General features: G+C 46.0%; 2 protein-coding genes across 51 annotated transcripts in view; both read right to left on the reverse strand.

Moving 5' to 3' along the window:
* Positions 1-865: 865 nt before the first annotated feature.
* AAR2 (AAR2 splicing factor) lies at positions 866-21,049 on the reverse strand. The gene is made up of 4 exons (XM_002747224.5): positions 21,024-21,049; positions 16,296-17,106; positions 12,812-13,041; positions 866-2,219 (listed from the first exon to the last, which is right to left on the reverse strand). The coding sequence occupies exons 2-4, from the start codon at positions 17,050-17,052 to the stop codon at positions 2,052-2,054; spliced, it is 1,155 nt and encodes a 384-aa protein (XP_002747270.2). The 5' UTR covers positions 17,053-17,106; positions 21,024-21,049; the 3' UTR covers positions 866-2,051.
* Positions 21,050-24,531: 3,482 nt separating this feature from the next.
* EPB41L1 (erythrocyte membrane protein band 4.1 like 1) overlaps positions 24,532-27,996 on the reverse strand; it is a 145,737-nt gene continuing 142,272 nt past the window's right edge. For all 50 annotated transcript variants that reach the window (XM_078370963.1, XM_035302720.3, XM_078370954.1 and 47 more), the window contains one exon: positions 24,532-27,980. In XM_078370963.1, the coding sequence (XP_078227089.1) occupies positions 27,972-27,980 (9 nt within the window). In that variant the 3' untranslated portion in view covers positions 24,532-27,971. The remainder of the gene's footprint in view (positions 27,981-27,996) is intronic.

Below are 27,996 nucleotides of genomic sequence, written 5' to 3' on the forward strand. Positions count from 1 at the left end.
ACTGACAAGCTTGGGGAACAAGGTTACATGACCCAACTTCCAGGAACTGCCCTGACAATGCCAGTGGGAAACAAATTCTGTCCTAGGGGAGCTCCAGGTACTAATCACAATGCTGTCACTTCCAGGGAAGGTTACTTAAAACTGAGTGTGCCTCAGAACTCAGGAGCCATCTGGATTTGCTGCCTCAGAATCCCTGCAGGATGGGAGCTGGGAATCTGCACTTTCAGAAATGACTGAGATGGAATTTACATACCATAAAATTCATCATTTTCAAGTGCATACTTTCAGTGGGTTTAGTAAATTCATAAGCTGTACAACCATCATCACCATCTAATTCCAGAATATTTTCATCACCCCAAAAAGAAATCCCAAACTCATCAGCAATCACTCCATTCCATACTCTCTTATTCTCTGGTAACCACTAATCAACTCCCCGTCTCTACAGATTTGCCTATAGTGGATATGCCATGTGAATGGAATCATGTAATAGGTGGTCCTTGTGGCTTAGCATGTTTTCAAGGTTCATCCATGTTGTAGCATGTATCAGGACTTCATTCCTTTTAAGACAGTTTTCACAAGCTCCCCAGGTAGTTCTGAGTGGGCTTTGGGAGAAAAAGAGGAGCACATTCATATGAGGTGAAACCTAGGTTATTAATGACACCCAGAGCCTCATCCCCTCTTTCTGGTGTGCCTGTCTCTGGGCCTCAAAGAAACAGGAGGAATATTGGCTACCTGCCTCTTCCAGAGACTCCAAAAGTAGGGCAGGGTCTCCCAGACAGTGGAGGGAAGTGTGTGTCTATGAACAGCAGCCTGGCTGCTCTGGAGATCAGGTGGATTAACTGCAAGAGACACACACACAAGGGGATTCTGTCTCAACTCAAAGACTTTAATGTGCATTATGCTCTTGGAAAAACATCTCCAAGGAAACAAGTGGAACCAAAAGTCTTAACCAGCAGGGATTCTCATTCAAAAAATCTGGTGTGAGCCCCAGCCTTGGAAAAGGATGGCACAGGCACTGTGATCATAGTACAACAGTTTTATGTCAGGGTGGCAGGGCCTGTGTGCTTGTCTAGGGAGGAACCCTGCCACATAGCAAGATGGGTATGCCCCAAGGACTCCTAAGGAACCAGAAGCTCATTACTCTGGTGACTGACAGCTCCACAGCAGTGCTCGGAAGATTTAGGCTGACCAGGTTTTCTTCAGCATGGAAGGCACACAACTTCATAAGGGCCTTAAGAAGCCTACTCTGGGCAGAAGCCTTCCTGGTTGTTGCTGACTCTCCAGGTCATCAGAAACAGTCATGGTGGCTCCAGTGAGGGAGGGGACGAATGGGAGGGTCCCACTTCTGGGAGAGGCCTCAGAATGGAACAGGTGGGAGGTGACAGCACCAGCAAGGCCCCTGAGACCAGAGCCACACCCACCTTGGGAGATAACCCACTGGGTCTCTGGACAGGAGAATGCGATTTTGATGGAGAAAGCTGAAGCTAACCACCTGCCAGACTGAATCCAGCTGCCTCCCTTGACACTCTCTTCCCAATCAAGGGCTCCTAAGGAGCTGCAGGCCCAAGTCCTCTTTGATGTGCTCCCATTCACCAAGGGGCAGGCAGCAATTGAGGCTCATCTCCCCATCACCCTCCATTTAACTGACTTCTCAGACTCCCTGGGCAATCCAAGGTTTCCTGTTTTCCAAGCTCCTATGGAACAAGCAACCAGAACTTTCTTGGACTTCTTGTTCAATTCCTTCCATTCATAGGGAATTTGGTAGGCAGGTCTCTCCCAGGTGCCTCTGTAAGAGCCTGTGTGAAATTCAGTCAGGTTAGCACCAAGGCCTGGCTGACGGGGAACCCACACATGTGTCTTCAGGATAGGTACAGCCTCTTTGGCAATGAAGAAACCTGTGTATCAGTGGAAAAGGGAATTCTGGCTCCATCTTTGTAGGACCTGGAGAGATCGCGGCCCTGGCAGGTCCCAGGATGGGAAGCAGTAAATGGAGAGGCCAGGACTGCAGCCCTGTGGGAAGGGGCCTCTCGAGGCTGAGAGCACTCCCCGAGTTAGCCCGTCTCGATGCCCTCAGGGAGCACCACCACCACCGGGGCACAGTCCTCAGGCTCCGCAGCAAAGTCCCATCGGAACTTCTTGGTCAGATGAGCTTGGAACTTTTCGGCTTTCTTCCTCAGGGTGGCATCCACGGCAACGCTGCAGGCAGAGGAAAAGAAAACCTACAGAGAACAGAGGATAAGTCACTCCTGAGAAGACAGAGGGGGCCGAGAAAGCTGTGGAAATTTCCTCATGGTGTTCAGCTCTCTGGGGCGGGTAGATCAGCTGCTGCTGGCATAGGCCCAGGACACCTGCTGTGCTCCCCTCAAACCAAGAAAGAAGGTCCAAACCCAGTTGAGATGCTAGGGCGGGACTAGAATGGAAAATTACTATCTGGGCAGAAATGCCCCACTGAGAATAACACTGGGGGTTATCACCCTGGCCCCGCCCCCTGGGGAGGGGTTCTACTGGACACTTGGGTAGTAACTCAGAGTAACAGGTAGTAGCTACACCAGCTGGTAGTAGGGTCCTAAGAAAGGCCTGAGTGCTTATAAGCCCCTGGATCCCATGAAGTCCCAGGCCCCAAGCCAACAAGACTGAATCGCTGCTCTAATCTTCTAAATGGGCCACAGGCTGCCAGTTTGAGGCTTCTATCCCCTTTAAAAGCTGTCTTTGATTTTTTTTTATTGTGGTAAAATATACAGATGGACCCTGACTTATGATGGTTCAATTTACGACACTTCGACTTTGTGATGATGCAAAGTGATACACACTCAGAAGAAGCCGTACTTTGAATTGTTTCTTTCAGTACAGTATTCAAGAAATTACATGAGATATTCAACACTTCATTATAAAATAGACTTTGTGTTAAATGATTTTGCCCAACTGTAGGCCGGTGTTACTGTTCTGAGCATGTCTGAGGTGGGTTAGGCTGAGCGGCAATGTGAGGAGCGTTAGGTGTAATCAGTGCATTTTTGACTTATGGTATATCTAATTTAAAGTTTATTAAGACATAATCCCATGGGAAGCTGAGGAGCATCTGTACATAAGATCTACTGTTTCAATCATTTAAAGAATATTTTTATTTTTTAAGTTGTAGCAAAATAGACATATTTACTATTTTAAATGTTCGGTTGAGTAGCATTAAGTACATTCACACAGTTGTACAACCATCTCCACCATCCATCTCCAGAACGACCTTATCATCCCCAACCAAAACTCTGCAGCCATTGAACGGCAACTCCCTATCCCCTCCTCCCACCAGGCGCTGGCAACCGGCATTCTGCTTTCAGTCTCTATTAATCTAACTACCCTAGGCGCCTCATCTAAGTGAAATCGTACAGCATTTGTCCTTTTGCGAGTAGCTAATGTCACTTAGCATAGTATCCTCCCAGGCTCACTGCTGTTGCAGCCATGTGTCCGAATTTCCTTTCTTTTGAAGGCTGAATAATATTCTGTTGTATGCAGGCACCACATTTGGTTTGTCTATTCATCTGTCAATGTCCATTTGTGTTGTTTTTACCTTCTGGCTATGTGAATAATGCTGCTATGAACATGGGTATACGGGTGTACACACACCTCCTAGGGGTCTCTGCTTTCAATTCTTTTGCTTATAAACCCAGAAGCAGAGCTGCTGGATCACAGGGGTAACTGTCTGTTTAAATTTCGACGAACTGCCACAGTGTTTTTCACAGGGGCTGTACCATTGTATATTCCCACCAGCAACACACAAAGGTTCTAATTTCTCCACATCCTGGCCAACACCTGGTATTTTCTGTGTGTTTAAATAATGGCCATTCTAATAGGTGGGAGGTAGTATCTTACTGCAGTATTGACGTGCATTTCCCTAATGATCAGTGGATATTGAGTATGTTTTCATGTGCACATTGGCCATTTGTATATCTTCTTTGGTGAAATGTCTATTCACTTCCTTGCCCATTTTTTAAATTGGGTTGTTTCTGCATTGTTGAGTTATAGGAGTTCTTTATACATTCTGGATATTAACCCCTTACTTTGATGCTCTCATAAATGGTTTCATTTAATACAAACATGGGCAGGGAGCAGAATGGTAATTTTTCCACATCTGAAACCCCATTCCAGATATCCCTGGATCCCAGTCCCTTCCTAAGAGTAACAGCAAACCCATGAATCCTTCTTAAACTATTTTACTGTTTTCACAGAAGTTTCACAGAACACCCAACTGGATCCTCCCAACACCCTGGAAAGATACAACAGAACGCCTATTTTAAGGAAATGGAAGCTGAGAGGAGTTAAATGGCTGAATAAAAACTACCCAGAAAGAAAGAAGTGGTTTTTCCCAGACTACCATCTGCTACCCTATAGGCCCACCCAGAGACACAGGGGTGTGAAGGTGGAAGAAGCTCTTTGATCCACAGCACCCTCATGCCACAGCTGGCTTTCAGGCCACCATGGAAAGATGCTGGGCCCCAGGAGACCTGACCTGACAAAGGCAACAGGCGTCCGCTGCAGCTGATTCCAGGGGCAATATTCCTCCCACCCGCTTCTCCACTGTCTTCCTGTTAGTAGGAGTGAGTGTGGCTCCTCTGCAGTGGTCTTTGGAGTCATTCCATTGCAGTGGCAGCACTGGTAGCACAGGGAGAAGTGATGGGGGGCTGGGTGGGGGGACGGTACGGAATCCGGCTTCATTAACTTGGGAATCGACTAACACAGGAGTGGGAAGCACAGCCACAACAAAATGCCAGATCAATAACTAATTAGAGGGGCTGTGTGATCTTGGTGGTGAGGGCCATGGGGAACCCAGCGGTTGGCCTGTCTGTAGGCAGCTCGTGGAGCCTGCCTGGAGCAAGGCTGAACTCTGGGGAGGGGCCTGGTATGGGCAGCACAGAAGCCTTTTCTCAAACAGTTTTGGCTCTGGAGGCCCTGCACACCCATTAGGCCATGCCCAGCGGTTGTGGGGAGCCTGCTGGGCTGAATAAGCAAAAGTCTCTTCCTGTTTCCCTTCCTTACATGGGAACTGTATGACTCTCCACACAGTCCCTGCTCTCTAGATACACTGAGCAGCCACCCAAACGTGTGCCACTGCTTTCGCTGTGCCTCCTCTCTGCACACATGCTTTTCCCTCTTCTCCCAACACCCTTCCACCTCCTCCTGTCTCCTCCTTCACCGAACGAACTTCTCCTAAAGACTGAGGCTCAGCTCAGACATCACCTCCTTTAGGATGTCTTCCAGGCCAAGGATGGAGGGAGTGCTCCTCTGTGCTCCCTCCGCCCCAGGGCTACCTTGATCGTGGCCTCAGTCTCAGTAAGTCAACAGGCCATTTACTGTTGATCTCACCTACCAAACAAGGAGCAAGTCCACAGCAGCGGCTCTTTCACACTGCTCTACTCTCAGCATAGCACCTGACACACAAAAAGGACCCACTTGATGCTTCATGAACAGAAGAATGAAGACAACAACAGGTTCAATTTTTGGTTCACTTTTGTACAGTGCCTGGCACCAAATAGCTGTTCAATAATGATGTGGTGGTGTCGGGGAGAATGAGAGGCTCATCCCAGGGAGGAGGCAGTTTCTTTACCAGGCCCCTGAACACCATGGCTCTCAGGCCACCTCCTTGTGACATGAACTGCTCAGACCCCTGTTTCCCAGCACTGTGCCCGAGCCTCTCTCACGGCATTTGTGCTTGTATCACAGTGATCTGCACCCTCTAAAAGTAGGCACTGCATCCTAATTATCAATGTGCCCCACAAAGCATATCGCCCAGGGCCAGGTATAGAGTCACAGCCCAAAGGATGCTCACTGGATGACCTAATGAGACCCAGGGATTGCACCTGGCAATGGCCAGCAGTGAGAGGCTAGATCATCACCCATCCTCCGGAAGCACCTCTCAAACACTGTCTGGGAGTAAAATCCACTAGAAGCAGGCACAATAGATGCCTTCAGTCTAACAAATAAGGTTTCTAAGTTAAAAAGTGCTTCATCCTTTTTAAAGAACTCATTAACTTGGTCTTTACCACAGCCCGGGAGGTACAGACTTTACTATTCCTATCGTAGAGCTGGGACGCTAGGCATGTGCAACATGTGGTGACAAAAGATGAGCAAAGTCCTGTCCAAGCAGAGGTATCTCCGCTTTAACCTTCCCCTACCTAGACCTTTTGCCTTGACAGAGGCTTAATCCATCCCTGATATTTATTTTTAGCACTGCCCTGTGGGGAGCTAAGGTGCTTCTGAACTGTCCCTTCTGCAGCCTCCAGGACACAGGGCACAGTCTGGGTTGACTTAAAAAAAAACAAAAAACAAAAAAAACACACCTTATTGTGATATAACTTATTATACACAATTTATTTTATTCATTTTATTTTATTTATTTTTTAGAGATGGGATCTCACTGTCGCCCAGGCTAAAGTGCAGTGGCATGATCATATCTCACTGTAGCCTTCAATTCCTGGGCTCAAGGGATTCTCCTGCCTCAGCATCCAAAGTAGCTAGGGCTATAGGTATACTCTACTACACCTGGATAATTTTTTTTTTGAGACAGGGTCTCACTCTGTCACCCAGGCTGGGGTGCAGTGATGTGATCACAGCTTACTGCAGCCTCAACCTCTGGGCTCAAGTGATCCACCTACCTTAGCCTCCTGAGTAGCTGAGACTATGGGTGCATGCCACCACACTTAGCTAATTTTTGTATTTTTTGTAAAGAGAGGGTTTTACCATGATGCCCAGGCTGGTCTCAAACACCTGGGATCAAGTGATCCACCCACCTTGTCTTCCCAAAGTGCTTGGATTACACAGGCATGAGCCACCATGCCTGGTAATATTTAAAAAAAATTTTTTAAACCTGTGGAGACAGGTTCTCGCTATGTTGCCCAGGTTAGTAAATTCTATAATTTTAAATGCTCAGTTCATTTGGACAAATATATATATACCCATGCAACCGCTATATGATATATGTTCATAGTGTTTACTTTTGGTATCCAGTTCTGAGTTTGAAAGTACACATAAATTTGTGTAACCATCACCCCAAACAGGACACAAAACCATCCCATCACTCCAAACAGCTCCCTCGTGCTGCCCCTTAGCAGTCAGACCCTTCCTCACCCCTACCATCTGGCATCCCCGATCTATTTTTGACCACAGTTTCACAAACGTGGTATTTTTAAAAACTCCTCACAATTCAGAAATTAATGTTTAAATAACACTTAGTTTCTAAGCAATAACTTATTCTGATTCTTTTATTTTCAGATTAATTTTATGCCTTCTTCAGGAAACTTAACAATGATTTGGTTATTTTATTAACTAAAACAAAATCAAGTCAACATTTTTTAACATCACTGGGACATAAATCATCTTAATGTCAGCAGATTAATGCTGAATATTTTAAAAATATTTTTTGAGCTAGGATAACATTTTGCAAACAAATGCATTTATCTCAAACAAAAAGCACATCTGGGTGTTTTTCTTCAAATATAAAATAAAGCATGAACACTTTAATTATTTAATCTATGTATTATGAAATTCTAAGTTACTTTAGTCATACATGTGAAAGCTTTCTTAAACCTAAGTTAAATAAATTGAGTTCAGTCAGGTCACCTCAAGAAATTCAAATTATCCAGGCAGGTAGCTATGTCACTATCTTACCCTATTTTTTTTTTAGCTAGACCAAAAAGATGACATTTCCTAATTTTTTGAATTCCCAAATAATTACTCAACTTAGAATGAAACTAGCAATAGGTAAAGATTTTGTTTTCACTTGCAGCAGAAGAAAGTGGTGTTAAAAGCAAGACTGTCGTTTCACAATGATGCCCAGGAAGGTGAAAAGCAGCACGAATGAAATCATCTGAGGTGAGTTTGAAAAATCTGGGATGTTTCACCTGGGACTCCAATCATATACGGGAGCCCACCACAGGCTTTAGAATGTAAAGTTCAGCCTTGCCTTCCACTAGCTGTGCTGATTTTGAGCAAATTCTGTGACCTCCCTGAGCCTACTTCCTCATCTGCATAATGGGATTGCAAACCCAGCTTCTAGCACTGTTGTGGGGGCTCAATGAGACTAAGCATGCAGAAGTGATAGCTAACAGCAAGAGGTATAGGAGTAGGCAGGCAAATTGATCATAACAGGTATCGTGATGAAAATACCATAGACCTCACTGTCAGAGTCGGTGTTTTCCTTCAAAAGATGGACACACATTTAGAATACTAGCAAGAAAACAAGGTGGAAAGCATATATGGCCTATTGTAACTAAAAGTATTTTTAAAAACAGGTTAGATGACTACATATGCCTAAATACTACGCAATCAGCAATAACTCCTCATTTTGTATGTAACTAATTTTCTAACATACCATTATATTCAGATTATCCTTTCATTGGTTTTAAATGAATGATGGAACTTACATTGCTTTAAATAAAAGAAAAAACTATCTATTTTTGTAAAACAAATCATTTTGATTCAAGTGAAATCCAAGGGATTTGTAAAAACTAGTGGCTTCTATTCAAAAGGGCCTCACGTGGGAAAGTTGAAAAAAAGTAATGGCTAAGAGCATTCCATTAAGTGGCTGATTTTATCCATGCTAATGTGGCTGTCTTTAAGTGCTTACACATACAAACACCAGTCCCTCTCCACGGGTAGTAGCCATTTAAGCTCCTAAGTAAGAAAGCCAGTTCCACTTACTTGACTACCTGGGGCGAGGGCAGGCGGCTGGCTGAGGAAGGCTTTTATGGGCTGATTCATTCAGTCACAAATACCCTGAGTGAAAGCCTCTGTGTGGAGAACTGGACTCTCACTGCCAACATGGCATCAACGTGACTCTCCATTAAAAAAAAAAAGTTTTGTAATTTCCTTCTCCACATTGTGCCTTTTGAAATCGCAGCCATCCCTCAAGTGTATGGTTAAATGCCTCCTACCTTCCGCCCTTGCATAACGTCATTTCTAGTCCTTTATCCCCTCAAATCTCAACCCCCGTCAGAATTAACCACTCCCTCTTCGGTGCTCCTAATGCCCTTTGACCAGACTCCATTGTTTATACCTATGATATTTACATTGCCACAAGAATTATGAATTCGATCCATCTAAAAACACCCAATAACATCAAATGAGATAAATGTTAGGCCTTGACAACATACTGAAGATAACCAGATGTGAGCCGAGTGGATCACCTGAGGTCAGGAGTTCAAGATCAGCCTGGCCAACATGGCGAAACCTCGTCTCTACTAAAAATACAAAAAAATTAGCTGGGCATGGTGGTGCGCACCTGTAATCCCAGCTACTTGGGAGGCTGAGGCCAGAGAATGGCTTGAACCTGGGAGGCAGAGGTTGCAGTGAGCTAAGATCATGCCATTGCACTCCAGCCTGGGTGGTAGAACAAGACCACGTCTCAAAAAAAAAAAAAAGATAACCAGATCAACAAAAAATAGGCCTCTTGTAAAAGGAGCCCATGACTCAGTGCGGGAGTCAGGCAGACAATACATTAGTTTCAGCAAGCACATCTCATGCAATATAGCAGTGACAAGTACAAAGTAGGCTAAGAGTAGGGAGGGGAGAGGGGAAGGGGAGAGGGGAGAAGAGGGATAGTTTGATACAGAGAAATGCCTTGAGGGCAGGTTGTGAATGAGCAAATTTGTACCAGGAAGAGGAAAAATCAGGTTTGGACAAGAAGGTCTAAAACATGTACAAAGTTTCAATTACGCAGGATGATGAAGTTCTAGAGATCTGCTGGACAGCATGATACTTACAGTTAACAATACTGTACTGAACACTGAAAATCTGTTAAGAGGGCATATCTCATGTTAAATTGTGTTTTTTAACTACAATTTTATTTTTATTTATTTATTTTGAGATGGAGCCTCACTTTTTTTGCCCAGGCTGGAGTGCAGTGGTATAATATTGGCTCACTGCAACCTCTCCCTCCCAGGTTCAAGGTATTCTCCTGTCTCAGCCTCCTGAGTAGCCGGGACTAGAGGCATCCACCACCATGCCCGGCTAATTTTTGTGTTTTTAGTAGAGACCTGGTTTTACCACGTTGGCCAGGCTGGTCTTGAACTCCTGACCTCAGGTGATTCTCCAGCCTTGGCCTCCCAAAGTGCTAAGATTGCAGGCGTGAGACACGACGGCCTGGCTGTGTTTTTTCACCACAATTTAAAAAAAGGCATGAAACAGCAAAACAGCATAGCCTGTCTGGGAATCTGCAAGGAGACCACTGTTGCTGGAGTTGATGGGGAAAAACACAGGGAGGAAGGAGAAGCTGGAGAACAGAAGAAGCAGCCAGATCAGAATGGCCTTTGGGACTAATATTTGGGTTTTAATTTTCTAGGCAATGAGGAGCCACAGAGAAGCAGGATCATAGCTGCATTATGGTGCAGCACCTCAGGTGGCAGCATGGGGAGAGATGGGGTGACAGGGGTAAGCAGGTCTAGCTGAGACCAAAAGGCCAGGGCTAGGGAAATGGTACCAGGGCAGGACTGCCTTCTAAAACACTTACTGCTATCTGGAGTTGCTTGGTTAGTTAACTTTCTGTTAATTTTCTCAAAATACAAGAGTCTGCTATCTGGAGTTAGTTAACTTTCTATTAACTTTCTCAAAATACAAGAGTCAAGACAGTGCCTCTGTCTTGCCCACAGCTATATTCCCAGTTCTAGAAGAGTCTTCTATACAGCAGGTGCTCAGCAATTACCTGCTAAATCAATGAACAAATCCCTTGAGGGCGGGAACCCTGGCTAACTCACATACATATATTCCTCAACACTTTCAGTAGAATGTTATATCTGAAGGATGCTCAAAGACATGCGGCTTTTTTTTGTTGTTTTGTTTCTTTCCTTTTTTTCTTTTTTTGGTACATGTCCTAGATTTTTCCAAATAATGACATCAAATTTTCTTGGTGGAAGGTCCAAAGACTGAATGCTTCCAACCATCAGCTTTGCACAACCCACCTGGGCATCTAGCAATCCAGCGGCACTTTCTGTTTTGTAAATCATTGCTGGGAACAAAGCCTAGCAATTAGAGCTCAGCTGTGGTTGTGCTAACAATGGTCTGGACAGCCAGCGACACCTTGGCCCTCCTGTTTTTGTGCAACAGCATCAACATGCATCACAAGGGAAGCAATCCATTCTCTTGAGCTGCAGCCACTGCCAGAGGCAAGTTAGCAGGCTAATGCCTCCTCACACTGCCTCACAACCCATAACCAGTACCTTTGGGGAGAATTTTCCCCACAGAGGAAGGACAAAGGGGTTTAATTTCTGTCAAATGAAGAACCAGTAAAAGGACAGCTCTATAACTCTTTTGAGTAGAATAAACCGGGCTCAAGACATGCACTTGACGGACTCATTGCCATGGTCTGCACGGGTCCTCCAACTGCCAGTTTTAAGTCAGATGCCTGCTCAAAGGGGCTTGCCCAACAATAGGCTGGCTTTAGAAAAGTGTTCTGTACCCCTGAGAAACAGGACCTTGATGAAGTCTTCACTGATGTCAATCAAGAATCTTTTCTTGGGGGATTCACACTATATTCACTACACAAGGGCAGAAGCACAGGCAGGAAACCAAGACTCAGGTCTGGGTACAAATCCTGACATCCACTTGCCAGCTGTCTGGCTTCAAGTAAATGATTTAACCTTTCTCAGTTTTCTCATTTGTAAAATGGGAATAATACCCCCATCTTACAGGGTTCCAAGGGATTCAATGAGAGAATCCACAGAACGTAACAAGCATGGTGCCTAATACCCAATAGTCTTTATTTAATACTTATTTATTACAGACAGAGTCTCACTTTGTTGCCCAGGCTGGAGTGCAGTGGCACAATCATGATCATAGCTCACTATGGCCTCAAACTCCCAAGTAGCTAGGACTACAGTTGTCATGACCTGGCTAATTTTTTAATTTTTTGTAGATGCAGGGTCTTACTGTATTGCCCAAGCTTGTCTTGAATTCCTGGGCTCAAGTAATCCTCCTGCCTTCACCTCCCGAAGTGCTGGGATTAAGGTCATGAGGCACCACGCCCAGCCGCAACTTAATGAATGCTTGTTTCTTCCCTTACCCCGAGTAGGGGTGGAAGGCTGGTGAAAAGCGGCCTTATATGGAGCAGGCCTCATGGGGTACCACACACAAGGAGAAGAAAGCAGCTCATGGGAGGGAAAGCATGGAAACCGACAGCAGCTTCTGCCTCTTCTATTCTTGAAAGTTACACAATGTGAGTGACAGAGGCTGTCCCGAGCACTAAAGGAAGCTAATCTGTTTGCAAAGGAAGGAAATAGCATAGGATGAAGATTGTTAAGTTGTTTGAAGCTTCTTTGCTAATTACCACGCATAATGAAAATTTAATTGCCAAGTTAAAAGCAAATTTCACTTTTCTATCATAGAATCTCTGCAGAAAGTGGCATATTTTGTTTGAACAGGAAATCAAAGTTATTTTAATGCTTAAATGAGATCTAAGAAGAAGCAGATGTTTCACTGGGAATAACAAGCTTCAGAACTCTGCTTTACTGGGTTGTAGCAATTCATGGCTACAGGGAGAAAGAAAATCTGTTTTAAGCTGAGTAAACCAAAGCAATGGAAGGAATTCAAATCCAAGAACCCCAGTGTTAGGCACTCTGGGGACGAGGTGGGGAGAGGGTGGTACAGAGGGACAATTTCTGGTGTAGAGGCACTCATAATTGAGTCAGAGAGAGAAAACCAAGACATATCCCAAGATGAGGAATCTGAAATTTAAAAATCTTTGGGTCATGGAAGAATAGCAAGAAACAAAAGACTCACTGTTGCCTCAATTCTGACCCACAACACCATCAGCTCAGTCAGAAGAACTACTCACCTGTAAGGTGCTGGTGAGGAAGTTGTCTTGGGAGACGATGTCTACAAAGAAGTCAGCAGGGATCTCACCAAGCTGGTGGTACAGGATGGAGATGAGGTTGATGTAGAGGGCGTGGTGCTTCACCATGGCTGCTTCTGACCGGCACAGGAGGTTCAGGAGCCGCTTCCAATGCTCAAATGCCTCGTACACATTCCCCAGCAGGAAGCACACAAAAGCAAACTGGAGTTCACCTGAAAGGTGCAGACAGAAGGAGTGATTCTGAGGGAGAAGAGAACCAGCTCTTCAGTGATGGACACTCTCCATCACTGTTCACAAGGTCATCAATTCCACTGGACTTCAGCAACAGGTGACCTTTTATTCTTGTCACTCCTGCAGAGCCTGGCATTGGATTTTGCACTTAATAGGTACTCAATAAATATTCGCTGAACTGCTATGAATTAAAGCCCTGGGAAACCAACCTGTGGCTTTGGATTTCTGTAAAATCAGATTGCAAGAGAAGAGGTATTCCTAGTATTTTCCTGGCATTTTAAGTTTACAAAATGTGTTCATGGGTATTATGCCAAGTGGATCTCAAACTGGCTGCCCATCAGAATCACTGAGAGCCTGTTAAAAGTAAAGTTACCCAAGCTTCACCCTCAGAGGTTTTGGTTGAGAAGAGATGATGGAGCCTTTGTATCTGTAGCTCTAACAAGCTTCCCGGGTGCTTCTGATATGGACGGTCTGCTCCAGGGTAGGAAATGCTGCACTACACCATGTAACCCTCAGCCCAACTCCACCAGGCAATCAGGAAGGTGGTGTTTGCCTCATTTTATAGATGAAGTCAAGGGCTTGCCCAAGGCCATGCACATCTAATGCTTTACAATGCGGACAATGGAAAGATAAAACAGATTCACTATTGGGTGGGAACACTTCTAGAACCTCCCACAAAAGACAAATTCATGAGTACTTATTCCAGTGTCAGCCTGCCAGCCATATTATTTTTGTTTGTTTAATCACAGGGCTCTGTGATATAATCTCTATGAGCAGCTTGGTGGCTAAGAGCATGGGCTCTGGAGCCAAACTGCCTAGATTTAAATCTTAGTTCTGCCACTTAGCAGCTGTGTGACCTTGGGCAAGTTACTTAATCTATTAAGGTCTCAATTTCCTTATTTGAGGGTTGCAGCAAAGATTAAATGAATGGATATAGTACACTTAAAGCATTTAAAATAACATGTGGCACAAAGTAGCACTCAAAAATATTACATTCCCAATTTCTATCAGATGCTCATCTCAAACAAAGAGACCTGATGATCCAGACAACACTGTCTCTGGGCAAGTGACTGGGTCTCTGGTTGCCACAGAAATACTGCTACTAATCACAGACATTCTCTCCAGCTTCATAGGTGGCTGTAAATTTAATGAGGTATACATACATGTGGACCATAAAAAGAAGAGATGTACTCAACACTAAATACCTCTTCAAATGCATGGCATTTGATTTCTGCCACCTCCAGAGACCTGGAAAAACTAGCTCCCTGTTCCTAAGTATATGGAACTAAGTTTGATTTGTGTGAATAGCTACCGGGTTTAGATATTTTGGATGTCTGACCAATACTTTCAAATACAGTCAAATTTTCTTTGTGTAATATAGGTTAATGATTTGCTTCTTCAACTGGCTTTACTTGGTTAGTTTGTGAAACTAAGTATTAGGGTATTCTTTGCATTTAGGACATACATTTAAATTTGTGCATTTCTGACCTTGTCTAAAATTAAATTATGACACCAAAAATAATTTCAAAGAGCTGTAATGCACATTCAAAATGACCCCTGGACAGGTCAGGTGACAGGGATAATTCTAGCCCTTTAAGAGGTCAATGGAGTTTGAGACAAGCTTGAGCTCAGGAGTTTGAGACAAGCTTGGGCAACACAGGGAGACCCTGTCTCTACCAAAAATAATTAGTTGAGCACAGTGGGACACACCCGTGGTCCCAGCTACTTGGGAGGCTGAGGTGGGAGGATCACTTGAGCCCAGGAGTTTGAGGCTGCAGTGAGCTGTAATCATGCCACTCCACTCTAGCCCATGTCAGTGAGACCTTCTCCCAAAAAAAAAAAAAAAAAAACCAACCAACAAAGTTACTCCTGTAACAGACCTTTTCACAAGATACATTTTGAAGAACTGAAATGTTTAAGGAGTAGAAAGACAGGATTTCTATTCATTTTTAAGGCAGACTTTCAAATGTTACTTATGACATGAAAATACTAACACATTATGATGCACCTGTTAAAATAAAGCTTATATCATCAGCTGAACCAATGATATAAAGAGTCCTGTCGGGGCATGGTAATGCCAGCACTTTGGGAGGCCGAGACAGGAGGATCGCTTGGGCCTGGGAGGTTGAGGCGACAGGAGGACATGATTGTGTGACTGCACTCCAGCCTGGGCAACGGAGTGAAACCGTGTCTCAAAAAAAAGTCCTAAATTCAAATTTCTCGCTGAACTTCCGACAGGAAAATATGCAAATTACCTGGAAAATCTGAAACATATATATATAAATAGCTGTTTAAGATGTGACACATATTTGCTGTCACTAGTATTTAAGAAATGTGAATAGAAGCAAGGTGCCATTTTTCAACTATCCAACTGGAAGAGGCTTTTGTTAAACTGCCATGCCCAATGCTGTCAAAGGGGATGGGCAACAGCCTCCTGCTAGTCAGCAAGGACGTAAATATGAACATGAAATAGCCACTAAAAAAGTGACTGTTTCATGGAAAAACGTTTATATTAAGGCAGATTACAAAGTAATATACTTCAATCCTGTTTTTATAAAAACTCACATATATACATAGATGCATATACTAAATTTTTAAAAGACTAAGAGGAAATACATAGAAATAAACAGAGAAGAGATTGAAATGAAATACATAGAAATACACAGAAAAAAAGGAATGTAAATATACCAGAATGTACAAATAGTTTTAAGTAGTGGAATTTGAAGTTAATTTGTTTTTCTTCTATGATTAATATCTATCATTTTTGTAATAAGGAGGGAAGACAACAATAAAAACTGTAATGATTTAAAAAAAAAATCACTGTTCTGTTCTAAGCCTGTTGAGGGACAAACATCTTGAGGGTCAGGAGCAAATTTCGGGGGTAGATGAGAGGCTACAATGAGCATAGGTCTGGCCCAGAAACCAAGAGTCCCAGGTTTTGGTTTCAGTTCAGTCACTCAGTGGGCCAAATCTTTCCCTTCTGTAGGACTGGGCGTACCAGGTTCAGGCCTAGGATGCCTGTTTATTTGACAGATATACAGAAACTGCTGAAGCCCTACTCCAGATCTTTTGAATCAAAATCTCCAGGGTTAAGGGTAAAGATACACCTGTATCTTCAGCCTCCTAGCCAGGCTTAGTTACTGCTGGACTGACACAAGAGATACTCCCTATTCTAAAACACCTCTGCTAATATCCTCCCCTTGGCCCACTCCCAAAGAGCCTTGTTCCTTCTCACCAAGCACATCCTGGGGGCTGCTGGGGAACTGCTTGTTGAGGACAGTCTCCAGGGCATAGCTCAGGTCCATGCTGTGCTTGGTTATCTCTGCTGGCGTGGCACCTGCTGGGAACATCTGTGTGGGCAGCTCGGAGAAACGGATCTCTGTCCCGGCTCTGGGCTTCATCTCAGGTAGCCGCGCCAGGCCCTCTTGGTAGCTTTTGCACTCAGTGCCCCAGCTAGGTAGATTGTGCCCCACCCGGTCCTTGGTGTGCTTCATCGAGAGCACAGGTAGCACATCAGAGAAGGCGCAGATCTGCCGGTTCTCAGGCTGTAGCTTCTCCATTGTAGCTTCGCTGATGAAGTTGGTGAGTGAGATCCACTTCTTCAGAGTGGCATATGGATAAGGCCCCAGGAACTGGTCCAGCTCCTGAAGGTTGGCCCTCATGGCTTCCACCTCAGACTCAGGGGCTGGGGACAGGTCTACCTCTTCCCTGACTGTGCTCCAGCGCAGCACTGTCAGCCCCCGCTGCTGCAGGCTAAGGAAGAAACCCATCCGAGGGCCTACTTCCTTGGGATTAGCCTTGTCCACAGAGCTATAGTGGAGGAAGTGAATGCCTGGAGGGATCATCTTCACACCCCGGAACTTGGGCCCCACCTCCCAGGAATTATAGTCAATCCCAAACTCTGTTCCTTTGGGCATGTTCAGGATGACCACAGTGGCCCCTTCAAAGAAGAGGCGCTTGGCTAGCTCAGGATCCATTTGCATGGCAGCCATGGGGCCAGTGGTGGGTGACCAAAAGAACTATTTTTCTTTAGTCTTCCAGAATAGCTAAGAAAGAAAGAAATCAGAGTTAATTAGATCGTGGGGAAAGATGCTTTATTTACTAAGCATTCTGTATGTGCCAGATATTCAATTAGACCCCTGACATAATTATTTTCCTTAATCCTCATGACAACCGTGCATTGAGTTTACAGATGAGGAAAATGAGAATTAAAAGAAACGATTTTTGGCTGGGTGTGGTGGCTCATGCCGATAATCCCAGCACTTTGGGAGGCTGAGACAGGCAGATAACAAGGTAAAGAGATTGAGACCATCCTGGCCAACTTGGTAAAACCCCATCTCTACTAAAAAATAATATAAAAACTAGCTGGGCGTGGTGGTGTGCGCCTGTAGTCCCAGCTACTAGGGAGGCTGAGGCAGGAGAATCACTTGAACCCAGGAGGCAGAGGTTGCAGTGAGCCAAGATGGCGCCCCTGCACTCCAGCCTGGTGACAGAACGAGACACCATCTTAAAAAAACAACAATAACAACAACAAAATCTGTGTTTTGGTTTAACATGCAAGGACACTCACTTCACAGCTATGATACCAGTGAAAGAAAAGTGACATGCTCATGGTCATACCAGGACCCAAATTAGAATCTGGGTACCTAGCCTGCAGGCCAGTGTTCTTCTGTCCACCATCCACTCTTAGTATCTTCTCAGGTCTCTTTCTCACAACAGAAGGTGAGAGTGGAAAATGCCTGGATGGCTCACTCTAAACTGTAACTATGCCTAATCATTTGAAGCTACAACTCTGCAGGAAACTATCCCAAAAATATTTGGAAAGATTAAATCAAGTACATACCCAGTTTCCCGTAAGCCTCAGGGACGGCCCAGAAACGGACAGAAGGTAACAAGTGGAGGCTCAGCATCTAAAATTTGTTCGAGGTCTAGAGAGCTTTTCAACCACAAATCTTCTCTTCTTTCACTCATAAAAAACCTAAACTCCAGGGAGTGAAACAACTTCCTAAAGAGCCCACAATCAGTGATGGCTCTGAATCATTCTTCCAGAATGAATTCAGGTGATAAAGCAAGCCTAGGAAGAGAGAGCTGCCCAGAAGAGAAAGAGCTTAGTATACTTTTTTTTTTACCTACTTCTGAATATCCCAGACAGTGCCTCTGGGATATTGGCAAGAATGGTTCCAACATGAACAAATGTAAACAAACCATTATCTAATCTTCCAGTCCTAAAATACCTACCTGATTAATCTAACAAATACTCACTGAGTACCTGCACTTTGCCAAGCCCCCAAAGAAACATCAGAGATTAAGACAGTCCCTGCCCTCTAGGCACCAATCTAGCCAGATGTACAAACAAGATGCCAAAATTTCACACAGAAAACCTGCTGCCTGTTGACCTATTTAATTTTATTTGCTCTTTTTTTTTTTTTGAGACAGGGTCTGGCTCCATCACCCAGGCTGGAGTGTAATGGCACAATCTTGGCTTACTACATGCTCCACCTCCTAGGTTCAAATAATTCTCATGTCTCAGCCTCCGAGTAGCTGAGACTACTGGTGTGCACCACCACACCTGGCTAACTTTTGTATTTTTAGTAGAGACAGGGTTTCACCATGTTGCCCAGGCTGGTCTCGAATGCTTGTTCTCAAGTGATCCACCCGCCTCAGCCTCCAAAGTGCTGAGATTACGGGTGTGAGCCACCATGCCCAGCCCTGTTTACTTTTTTTACTTTAAATGAATAAATAAATAAAAAGTGTGGAAAGGAAAACCAATCCTGTTCCAAAAATAAGTACATTTTATCATTACCCCAAAACTACTACAAATGACTCTTACCCTGAATCAACATTTTTTCCCCCAAACTGCAAGTCACAAACTATCAGTGAATTAGGAAATCCATGTAAAGGTCTCAACCGGCATTACTTTTTAAATGAAAAGAACAGAACTTTTGAACATCACAATACATCATAAGTAGTAAAGCTAAGTACTGTTTTCTGGAGCTTTGTGTGTTTGTATGTACACTTGGTTGTGTCATAAAATGTATGTGTTACTGTAGGTCACAGTCATAAAAGTTTGAAAGACACTGCTCTAAATAATTTGTATCACTTTCTATTTGTAATTCTGAATTCAGAAAGTACTTAATACTTGCTGAATGAACAGAGATTCCATTTAGAGTAACTTCTCATCAATTAGCCATTTTCCCTTGTGACATCTGTGTGCTCCTCCTTGATAATGACATTTCTTTCATTCTAATTCCACCAGCCTGTAATTCTATTCACTATATCTCCAGCAGCTGGTACATGGCCTGGCACAGAGGAGATGCTAGGAAAAGGTTTATTAAATATGCACAGAACTCTGCGGTCTACCAACCCCTGTCACTGGCGGCTCTGTGAGTTCCTCACAGTCCTGGAACACCTAAAATCACATCCATCCCCGTCTCTCCACCACCTCCCTAATCCAAGCTACCATTGTCCCTCACTCAGAGAGTGCCTGCTCCTCAATCCATTCTCCATTCAACAGCAGTATCCGTTTCAAAATGCCAATCTAATCACATCACCACCCATGTCAGCCTCTGAGTGGTTTCCCATATCGTTCTCGGAAAACCAAAATTCTTCCTATGACCCATGAAGTCTGTATGGTCTGACCTCTGGGAACCCTTTTAGCTTGTTTCACACCATGGTCCCCAACAAGCTCTGTTCCCCTTTCGGACCCTGAAATTGGAGGCTCTCTCTCTCCAGATAGAAAACTCTTCCCTCTCCATTTTGTCAAATCTTTATTCTGATCTCAGCTCACTATTCACCTCCTCAGTAAAGGTTCCTTGACCCGGGGTTAGATCAGGTCTCCTGTGACACACTCTCGGGTGCCTTGTACCCTTCGTTTCAATTATCACCACTGGAGCTTTGCATGTTTGATTGAGGCCTGTCACCGTCACAAGACTGAGTCCTGCTGTATTCCTAGCACACATGAGACGCTTAGTAAATATTTAGTTAATACAAGTATGATATCCATTTTGTAAACGAGAAACAAAGGCTCAGTTCGGGAAAAGACCTCACTGGAAGTCACGCGGACAGTAGGGCAGAGCCAGGTTCAGTGCAGGAAGGGTCTACGGCCCCCCTGACGAGGTGGGCCTAGTTCAAGGCACTCCGCGATTCCAAGCCGAGAAGAGGGGCGGCCCGGCCACACACACACACGCCACACACACAAACACACACACACACACACACACCCACACACACCCCCCACACACACCCCCCACACACACCCCACACCCACACACACCCCCCGCACACACACCCCCCCCACACACACACCCCCCACACACACCCCCCACACACACACACCCACACACACACACCCCCCACACCCACACACACACCACACACACACACACCCCGCACACACACACACACCCCACACCCACACACACACCACACACACACACACCCCGCACACACACACACCCCCCCACACACACACCCCCACACACACACCCCACACCCACACACACACCACACACCCACACACACACCACACACACACACCCCCGCACACACACACACCACACACACACCCCCCACACACACCCCACACCCACACCACACACACACACACCCTGCACACACACACACACCACACACACACCCCACACACACACCACACACCCCCCCCACACCCACACACCCACACACACACCCCACACACACACACACACCACACACACACCCCACACACACACCACACACCCCACACACACCCACACACCCCCCGCACACCCCACACACACACCCACACACACACCCCCCCCACACAGACACCCCACACACACACCACACACGCACACACACACCCCCCCACACACACACACCCCACACAGACACCCCACACACACACCACACACGCACACACACACCCCCACACACACACACACAGAATCAGGAGAGGAAACAGAGGCCAGGAGACCACACTCACCGCCTCGCCCCGCGTTCCGAAACCGCGGAAACGCACCGGAAGTTCTCCGGTTTGGCGCCGGACTGGAGCAACCAAGAGAGCGGTCCGGCGGAGCCCTGGGTCGCGGGAAGAACGGCCCGTGCCGGCAGGTTCCGGCGGATCCAGTGTTGCCTTTTGTTATTAGTGTCTCGTTAATTGTGAACAACTTGGACTAAGCTACGCGTTTTATATCCCCATCCAGAAGCACAGCCCCCAGACATCTTCCTTTGGGCTCAAGCCGTCACGGTCACTAAAGCACCGCCAGGGCCATGGTTATCCGGTAGCAGCCAGCCAGGCGCTCGGTCACAGTCTCTGGCAGCCAGTGTCTATCCCGGTCACAGCGTCTCAGCTTCCAGTCACAGTCAGCCCTCAGAGAGAGACCCAGCCACCGGCCCAGAGAACCAGCAGCCGCTCCCTCAGTCCCTATGCCCACGATCCCCCCGTGTCCTTTCTGCGGGCCAAGTCCGACATGTCAGTCAGGCTGTCAACGCCTGGAAAGAACCTGCCTGTCTTGAGCGATGACGGTACTGCGAGTTTAACTCTGCACTATTAATCAGGGCTCCACCAAAGACGCAGAGCCAGTAGGAGATCTGTGTTAAGTGATTTATTGCAAAGAATTGGCTTAGGTGAAGCCAGATGCGGTGGCTCACGCCCGTAATCCCGGGACATCGGGATGCCAAGGCAAGGTGATCATGAGGTCAGGAGTTTGAGACCAGCCTGGCCAGCATGGTGAAACCCCGTATCTACTAAAAATACAAAAATTAGCTGGGTGTGGTGGTGTGTGCCTGTAATCCCAGCTACCAGGGAGGCTGAGGCAGGAGAATCACTTGAACCCAGGAGGCAGAGATAGCAATGAGCCGAGATTGCATGACTGCACTCCAGCCTGGTGACAGAGCAAGATGCCGTCTGGGAAAAAAAAAAAAAAAAAAAAAAAGAATTGGCTTATGTGATTTTAGGGCAGGCCACTTGGGTATTTCTAATCCTTACACTGGCCTAGTAAGTAGGTATGTATATTCCCAGTTTGCAGAAGAGAAAACTGAGGTTCAAACAGATGATGTTACCCAGCCAGAAAATGGCAGAGCTAGAATGCAAACCAAGGCCTGTATGTTCTTATCTCTGTGCTGCTGCTCCTTAGCTTGTCTGTCACATTTCCTCAGTGACAGCTGGACACGCCAATCTGTCTCGGTCAAAATTTATCTCTTAGTGGGTTGCAGACTAGACAGGGCCCTGCAGTCATGGTTAATCACAATGAGCTGCTGCAGGATTAACCAGAGACAGCCTTCATCAGTCACAGTCATGCTTATCAATCTCAGCCTGTCCTGTCAAGTTTCATTTCCTGCATGAAGAAGCTCAGCTCCCTCTTCACCCATCCCCAACTCCCAGTCTTTGACACTGAGCTCTGTGGTCTGGTCTCAAAGTCCCCGGTGGGCTCACCATCTTCTCAGAGACTCCAGGGCACTGAACACTGGGTGTAGAAGCTGTAGATGGTGACTTAGGAGGCCCACCTTTTGGGTTACATGTCCATTTAGATCAGAATGGCTCAACCTCAGCACTATTGATATTTGGGGCCAGATAAGTCTTTGTTGCAGGTGGCTGTCCTCTGCATTGTAGAATGTTTAGCAGCAGCCCTGGCCTCTACCCACTAGGCATTAGTAGCACCCCTCAGTTGTGACGTCCATTGCTAAATGTCCCTGGGGTGGCGGAGAGTTGGGGGGAAAGGAGGAGGGATCACTCCCCCACTCTCAACCCAGTTGAAAAATAATGATCTGGGTGAATTTACCTTTGATTATCCCCTGAAAGTAGAGAGGATGGCCCTTTATGGGAGGCAGAAATATAGATCAGGGTGTACGGGGCCTGAAAAATCATATGGAGACCCATTGTTTGTAAACAAAGTCCTATTCCAGAGCCCTAGGGATAACAGATTGCTAAAGGAGACCGACAGAGACAATTCAGGGAAGGATTCATGATGTTCCTTGCAGCAATTGCCTCTGACTAGAGACAGAAATCTGGAGAAGGCTGAAGAATCACTTTTCACTGCATAGTCTGTCATTTAATTAATTACCTTTCCAAAGAAAAGAAGTATTTAGTATTTGAAAGTATAAGGAAATGCTCAAGATAGATATATATATATTTTAAAGTATTTGCAATGGTAGGTACAAGATGACTTCAACTCTGGAAAAATACATACACGTGGAAAAGACTCGCTGGGGAGATTCGCAGCAATGAAGCAAAGTGGCCTGAGATGAGTTGCTTGGTGCAATAAAAGGAAAGTGTGGTGTGTGCACTTTAGGTGGTCTAAGGGATGAGTTTAGGTTTTACATGCATGATGGCTTTTAATTTTAGCATTTTTGCATTTATTTTATGAAGACCTCCTTTCTTGGCAAATGACATAAGCTTTTTGTTTGTGGAAGCAACATAGTTTCCTTTTTAAATACAGTTGCTTTTAAAGTGAGTCAATCTAGTTATTTTATTTTATTATTTTTTTGAGGCAGAGTCTCTCTCTGTCACCCAGGCTGGAGTGCAGTGACACCATGTTGGCACACTGCAACCTCTGTCTCCTGGGTTCAAGTGATTCTCTCACCTCAGCTGAACCTCCCGAGTAGCTGAGACTACAGGTGCGCACTACCACGCCTGGCTTTGTTTGTTTGTTTGTTTTTTGTATTTTTAGTAGAGACGGGGTTTCACTATGTTGGTCAGGCTGATCTTGAACTCCTAACCTCAAGTGATCTGCTTGCCTCGGCCTCCCAAAGTGCTGGCATTACAGGCATGAGCCATAGCATTTGGCCCAAGTCAATTTAAATAAAAATAAGTGAATAATGGGACAGGTGGTATGAGGATATGGGAACATATATAGAGGTTTTGGGAAAAGGCTGAAGTTGAGGATTGTTGTATTTTCTTTTCCACTAGGCTCTAATGTAGAAGGGTTACAGGAAGTGAGACCCCAACGTAGGTACTCTTGTTTCAGGAAGAGGAGGGACCATGCTGTTTCTCCGCTCAGCAACCCCCCACACGTCCTGGGGCCCGAATGCTTGCTGTCCCCCTCTCCCAGAATGTGCACCTGAGTTCCTCATCTTTGTTGATCGATCCCTCTCTTCATTCAGCTCACAGATCGCCTCCTCAGGGAGGCCTTACCTGGCCACCGTATTTAAAGTGGTCCCCTTCAGTGACCTTCCTTCTCTTTTCCCTGTGTATTTCCTTCCTAGTGCTGATTACTGTAACTGACAGCTTGTGTTGGCATCTGTTTCCTCCACTAGCCTGTGAGTTCCTGGAGGGCAGGGACTTTCGTCTTGTTTGTGCTGTGCCTGGAGAGTCACCAAGGCCTGGACCACCCTGAGCCCCAATTATTTGTTGAATAAACATGTTCTAAGTTGGGATGTCTCCACTTCAGTTTTAGCCCTTCCCACCATGCCAACTTGTACCAGTAGCCAAGGTCAGAGAGAGAGAGAGAGACAGAGAGAGAGAGAGAGAGAGACAGGGACAGGAGAGAGGAGACGGCATCAAACACATTTATTTCACTTTTATTGAGTATACAAGAACAGAGAGCACACGCATACAGCACGGAGCACTGAGGTGGGGGAGCATGGGGACGAGAGAGGAGAGAAGGGTGTGAGTAAAAAGGAACAGGACAGCATCGCAATTGGTTGTTAAGGTGCTTTTGAAAAAAGAAAAAAAAAGTATTTCGAGTGATGTTGCTCATGCAATTTCAGGCCAGTCTTGGAATGTGCTTGTAGGATTCAAAAACTGAAACAGGTCCTGGCACTTCCTATACCCTCGGATGGAAAAGTTCCAGAGAAAACAAAATAAAAGAAAATGAAGACCCGTGAGATGGCAGAGTAGAAAAAAGACCATGGAGAGCATCTGGTTCTCTCTGCTTATTTTGCAAGTTGGGAAACTGAGGCCCAAGAGGGGGAATGGGGATAGCCTGATGTCACATGGTGAGTTAGGAGCTGAGCCAGGATGGTGACGGAGAACTCCCGACCGCCCTCCAGGACTTTTTCCACTATGCTACATGGTCTCCTGGGTGGAGAGGCGGCACAGAGGATGAGAAACAAAAAAGAGAAAAGTAGGTTGAAGACAGACAAGACAAACATTACAAAGAGGAGGATGGGGAGGAAACAGTGCCCTAGATTCTAGCTTTGCAGGTCCCCTCCTCCCTAGTGGCACTGCCTGTGTCTCCATAGAAGGAAGGTCAGAGCATCCATGGGATGGCGATCTCCCAAAACCCAGGTGGCCCACAAGCTCCAGAAGCTAAGCCTGGTCACCTCATCCCTGCCCTGAAGCCAGGTGCACAATCCAGAACAAGGATCCTCCCTCTGATGTGTGTCCAGTGTGTTCAGGACTCCTGGTTCCTGCAAAGATGAGTTCCTGGACCAAAGTTGGCCCAAAGAGGATGGAGCCACCACTCCAGCTCTTGACCCAGAAAGAGAGAGAGTTCTCAAGTTAAGAAGGGCAGGAAGAAGGATTGCAGAAAGAACCCGGTGTATGGAAAGTGTGCTGCTGCACTCAGCGGGGTTGGAGCGGGCTCACCAGCCCATATCACAGGGAATGCAGCTGATTCTGCTGCCCCACTGAACTTCCCACTTGCCCAGAGAAGCAAATGCTGTTCTGATTTCCTGCCCTGCCTCAGGCCAGCACCAGCTAAGCAGCTAAGGTGCATGTCATCACTAACAAGCCAGCCAAGGGGGCACATCTGGGCCACCTGGGAGTATCCCTGGGCAATGCCCAATAGGTTGGCGAGAGTGGGGAGATGCTCTCAGATGGGCCAGCCATGGTTGAAATATAAAGCTGGCTCGGGTGGCTTCTCAGGCTCCGCCCTCCCCTCCTACCTTCTCCTTCAGCCTGAGAATAGTCCCTGGCACAAGCAGGTAATCAGTAAATACTTGTGGAATAACTTTATTAACTGCTTGAGAAGGAGGCCTGGAAGGTAAATGGAACTGAGAAATTAGCAGTGCAGTTGGGACATTTTCCCTCAGCAAGGACCACTTGCTGAGCTCAGAGAAGTAGCTTGTGACAGGCAGGCTTGAGGAAGCCCACATGTGGCAGAGGGCAATGCTAAGCTTGCGACGGGAGCTTCTTGGAGGGCTCCTGTGGTCTTGGGGCAATTTCTGGGCACAAGCCCAGAGCTCAGACGTTGACTGAGAGGGGAGTCTCTAAAGCCAGAGCTGGAGCCTTTGAGCAGCACCTCCTGTCTCGCTCAGCTTTGTCCCGGGACAGGGGAGCCCTTTGCAAATACAGTTTTGGATCTCAGGGTTTGCCCCATGCAGCCTCCTTACCATGGCTACTTTGACCCCAGAAGAAGAAATGATTCAGAACAAATGATTCAGAGGGGGTAGAGGAAAAGACTGAGCTGAGAATTTTTAGACAGGTTCAAGCCACCATCTTCTACTATGGCTGGACCTCCCTTTGGATATATATGGAGTTGGTTATTACAATGGGGTCAGGGAAGGGCAGGATGTGGAAAAAAAAAGAGAGAGAGAGACAGAGAGAGAGAGAGAGAAAGAGAAGACTGAAAACCAAGGCAAGCCCCATAGGGAGGTAGGAGAACTAAGCCAGGAACCTCTACTGTGGGAACTTCAGCAGCAGAGTCCCAAACTGGGGATCCCAGGCCTGAGCACAGACCAGGCCCTGACTGCTACTACCTGGGGGGCAGGGAGAAGGCATCTTGGACTGGCATTTTGGGGACATCTGTGTTGCGTCTTTCTTGCCAAACCTCCACCTCTCCATTATGGGGCCCCACCCCTCCCCACCAATCAACCAATTACAAACACCACACACAGTATTACTACACTGAACCCATCAGCCCCTACTGTGAGCCAAGCCACATCCAGAGTCCAGGTCTCCTTAGCTGGGCCAGTTCAGTGAGATCTAGGAACCTCAGGATACATCAATCACAGTCAGATAATTATTATGTTAGAATGTCAGCTTCATACTTACCAGCACTGTTTATTTTAATATTTGTTTCCTGTTATATGTAATATACATAACTTAAAAGCACATCCATACAAATCTCCTACAAGCTGCACCTTCATCATGAGAAACCATAAACACACAATGTCTACTTCCCTTCCTGTGGCTTTGTTTTCTGTACTTGCTTTCTTTCCTTTTTCTCATTTCAAAGGACAGTCATCTGCAGTGGCCCTCAACAGGACCAGGACAGAGAGGGTGAGGCATGTGGGGTGGGGGAAAGGGGAGGAAGAAGCTGAGACAGAAAATGACAGCAAGACATTGAGAGTTGAGGGTGAGGGGAGGCGGGAGAGAGGAAGGTGGATTTTGCAGCCCAGTGTCAAGATCCAGAAAGTAAGAATCCAGTGTTCCTCCTTTTTCTTTCCAAGTGGGGAATTTTCTTTCTTTCTTTCTTTCTTTCTTGGAAAATGGTTGGCTGTGCGTGTCTTGCTGCTGCGACTTCTCTTGCTTTGCTGCGCGAGTGTTTTCCTTTGCATTTGAGTGGGCAACAGAGATGCTGAAGAAGAACAAATGGAATCGCTCGTCTGCTAACTGCGACGTGCAGAACCAGGGTGGGAGGGACTTCTACAATCATCGTGGTCTGGCTTGCTTTTGTTATTTGGCAGGGGGAAAGGGGTGAGCAAGGGATTATGGTTATTATAATTTTTTTTTCCTGAAAAAAAAAAAAATCCCACCAGTTCTTCAATTTGTCTGCAAAGGAAATGTAGGTGTTCAGATGTTGCTTGTTGCTGTCGGCCAACTGCTCTGCCAGCCCCAGCAGCGGTGCAAGGACGCGGTGTTTCCTGTATATATATCTATATCTCTATATATCTATATATATATGCTTTTCCCTTCCCAGTCTCTCGTCAGTGACAGTACGTCGCAGCTGGGACGTCGGTGTTGCGTCGGAGAATCAGAATGAAGGCCCCTTCTTAATGGTTCTCTGGCTTGGGTTGGACCAGAAATGCCAGAATCTCTTCACAGAGGTCAGGATTCCTGGAAGCCAGAGGTA

This window comes from Callithrix jacchus, chromosome 5, assembly GCF_049354715.1.
Source record: "Callithrix jacchus isolate 240 chromosome 5, calJac240_pri, whole genome shotgun sequence".
In the NCBI taxonomy this organism is placed as follows: domain Eukaryota; kingdom Metazoa; phylum Chordata; class Mammalia; order Primates; family Cebidae; genus Callithrix; species Callithrix jacchus.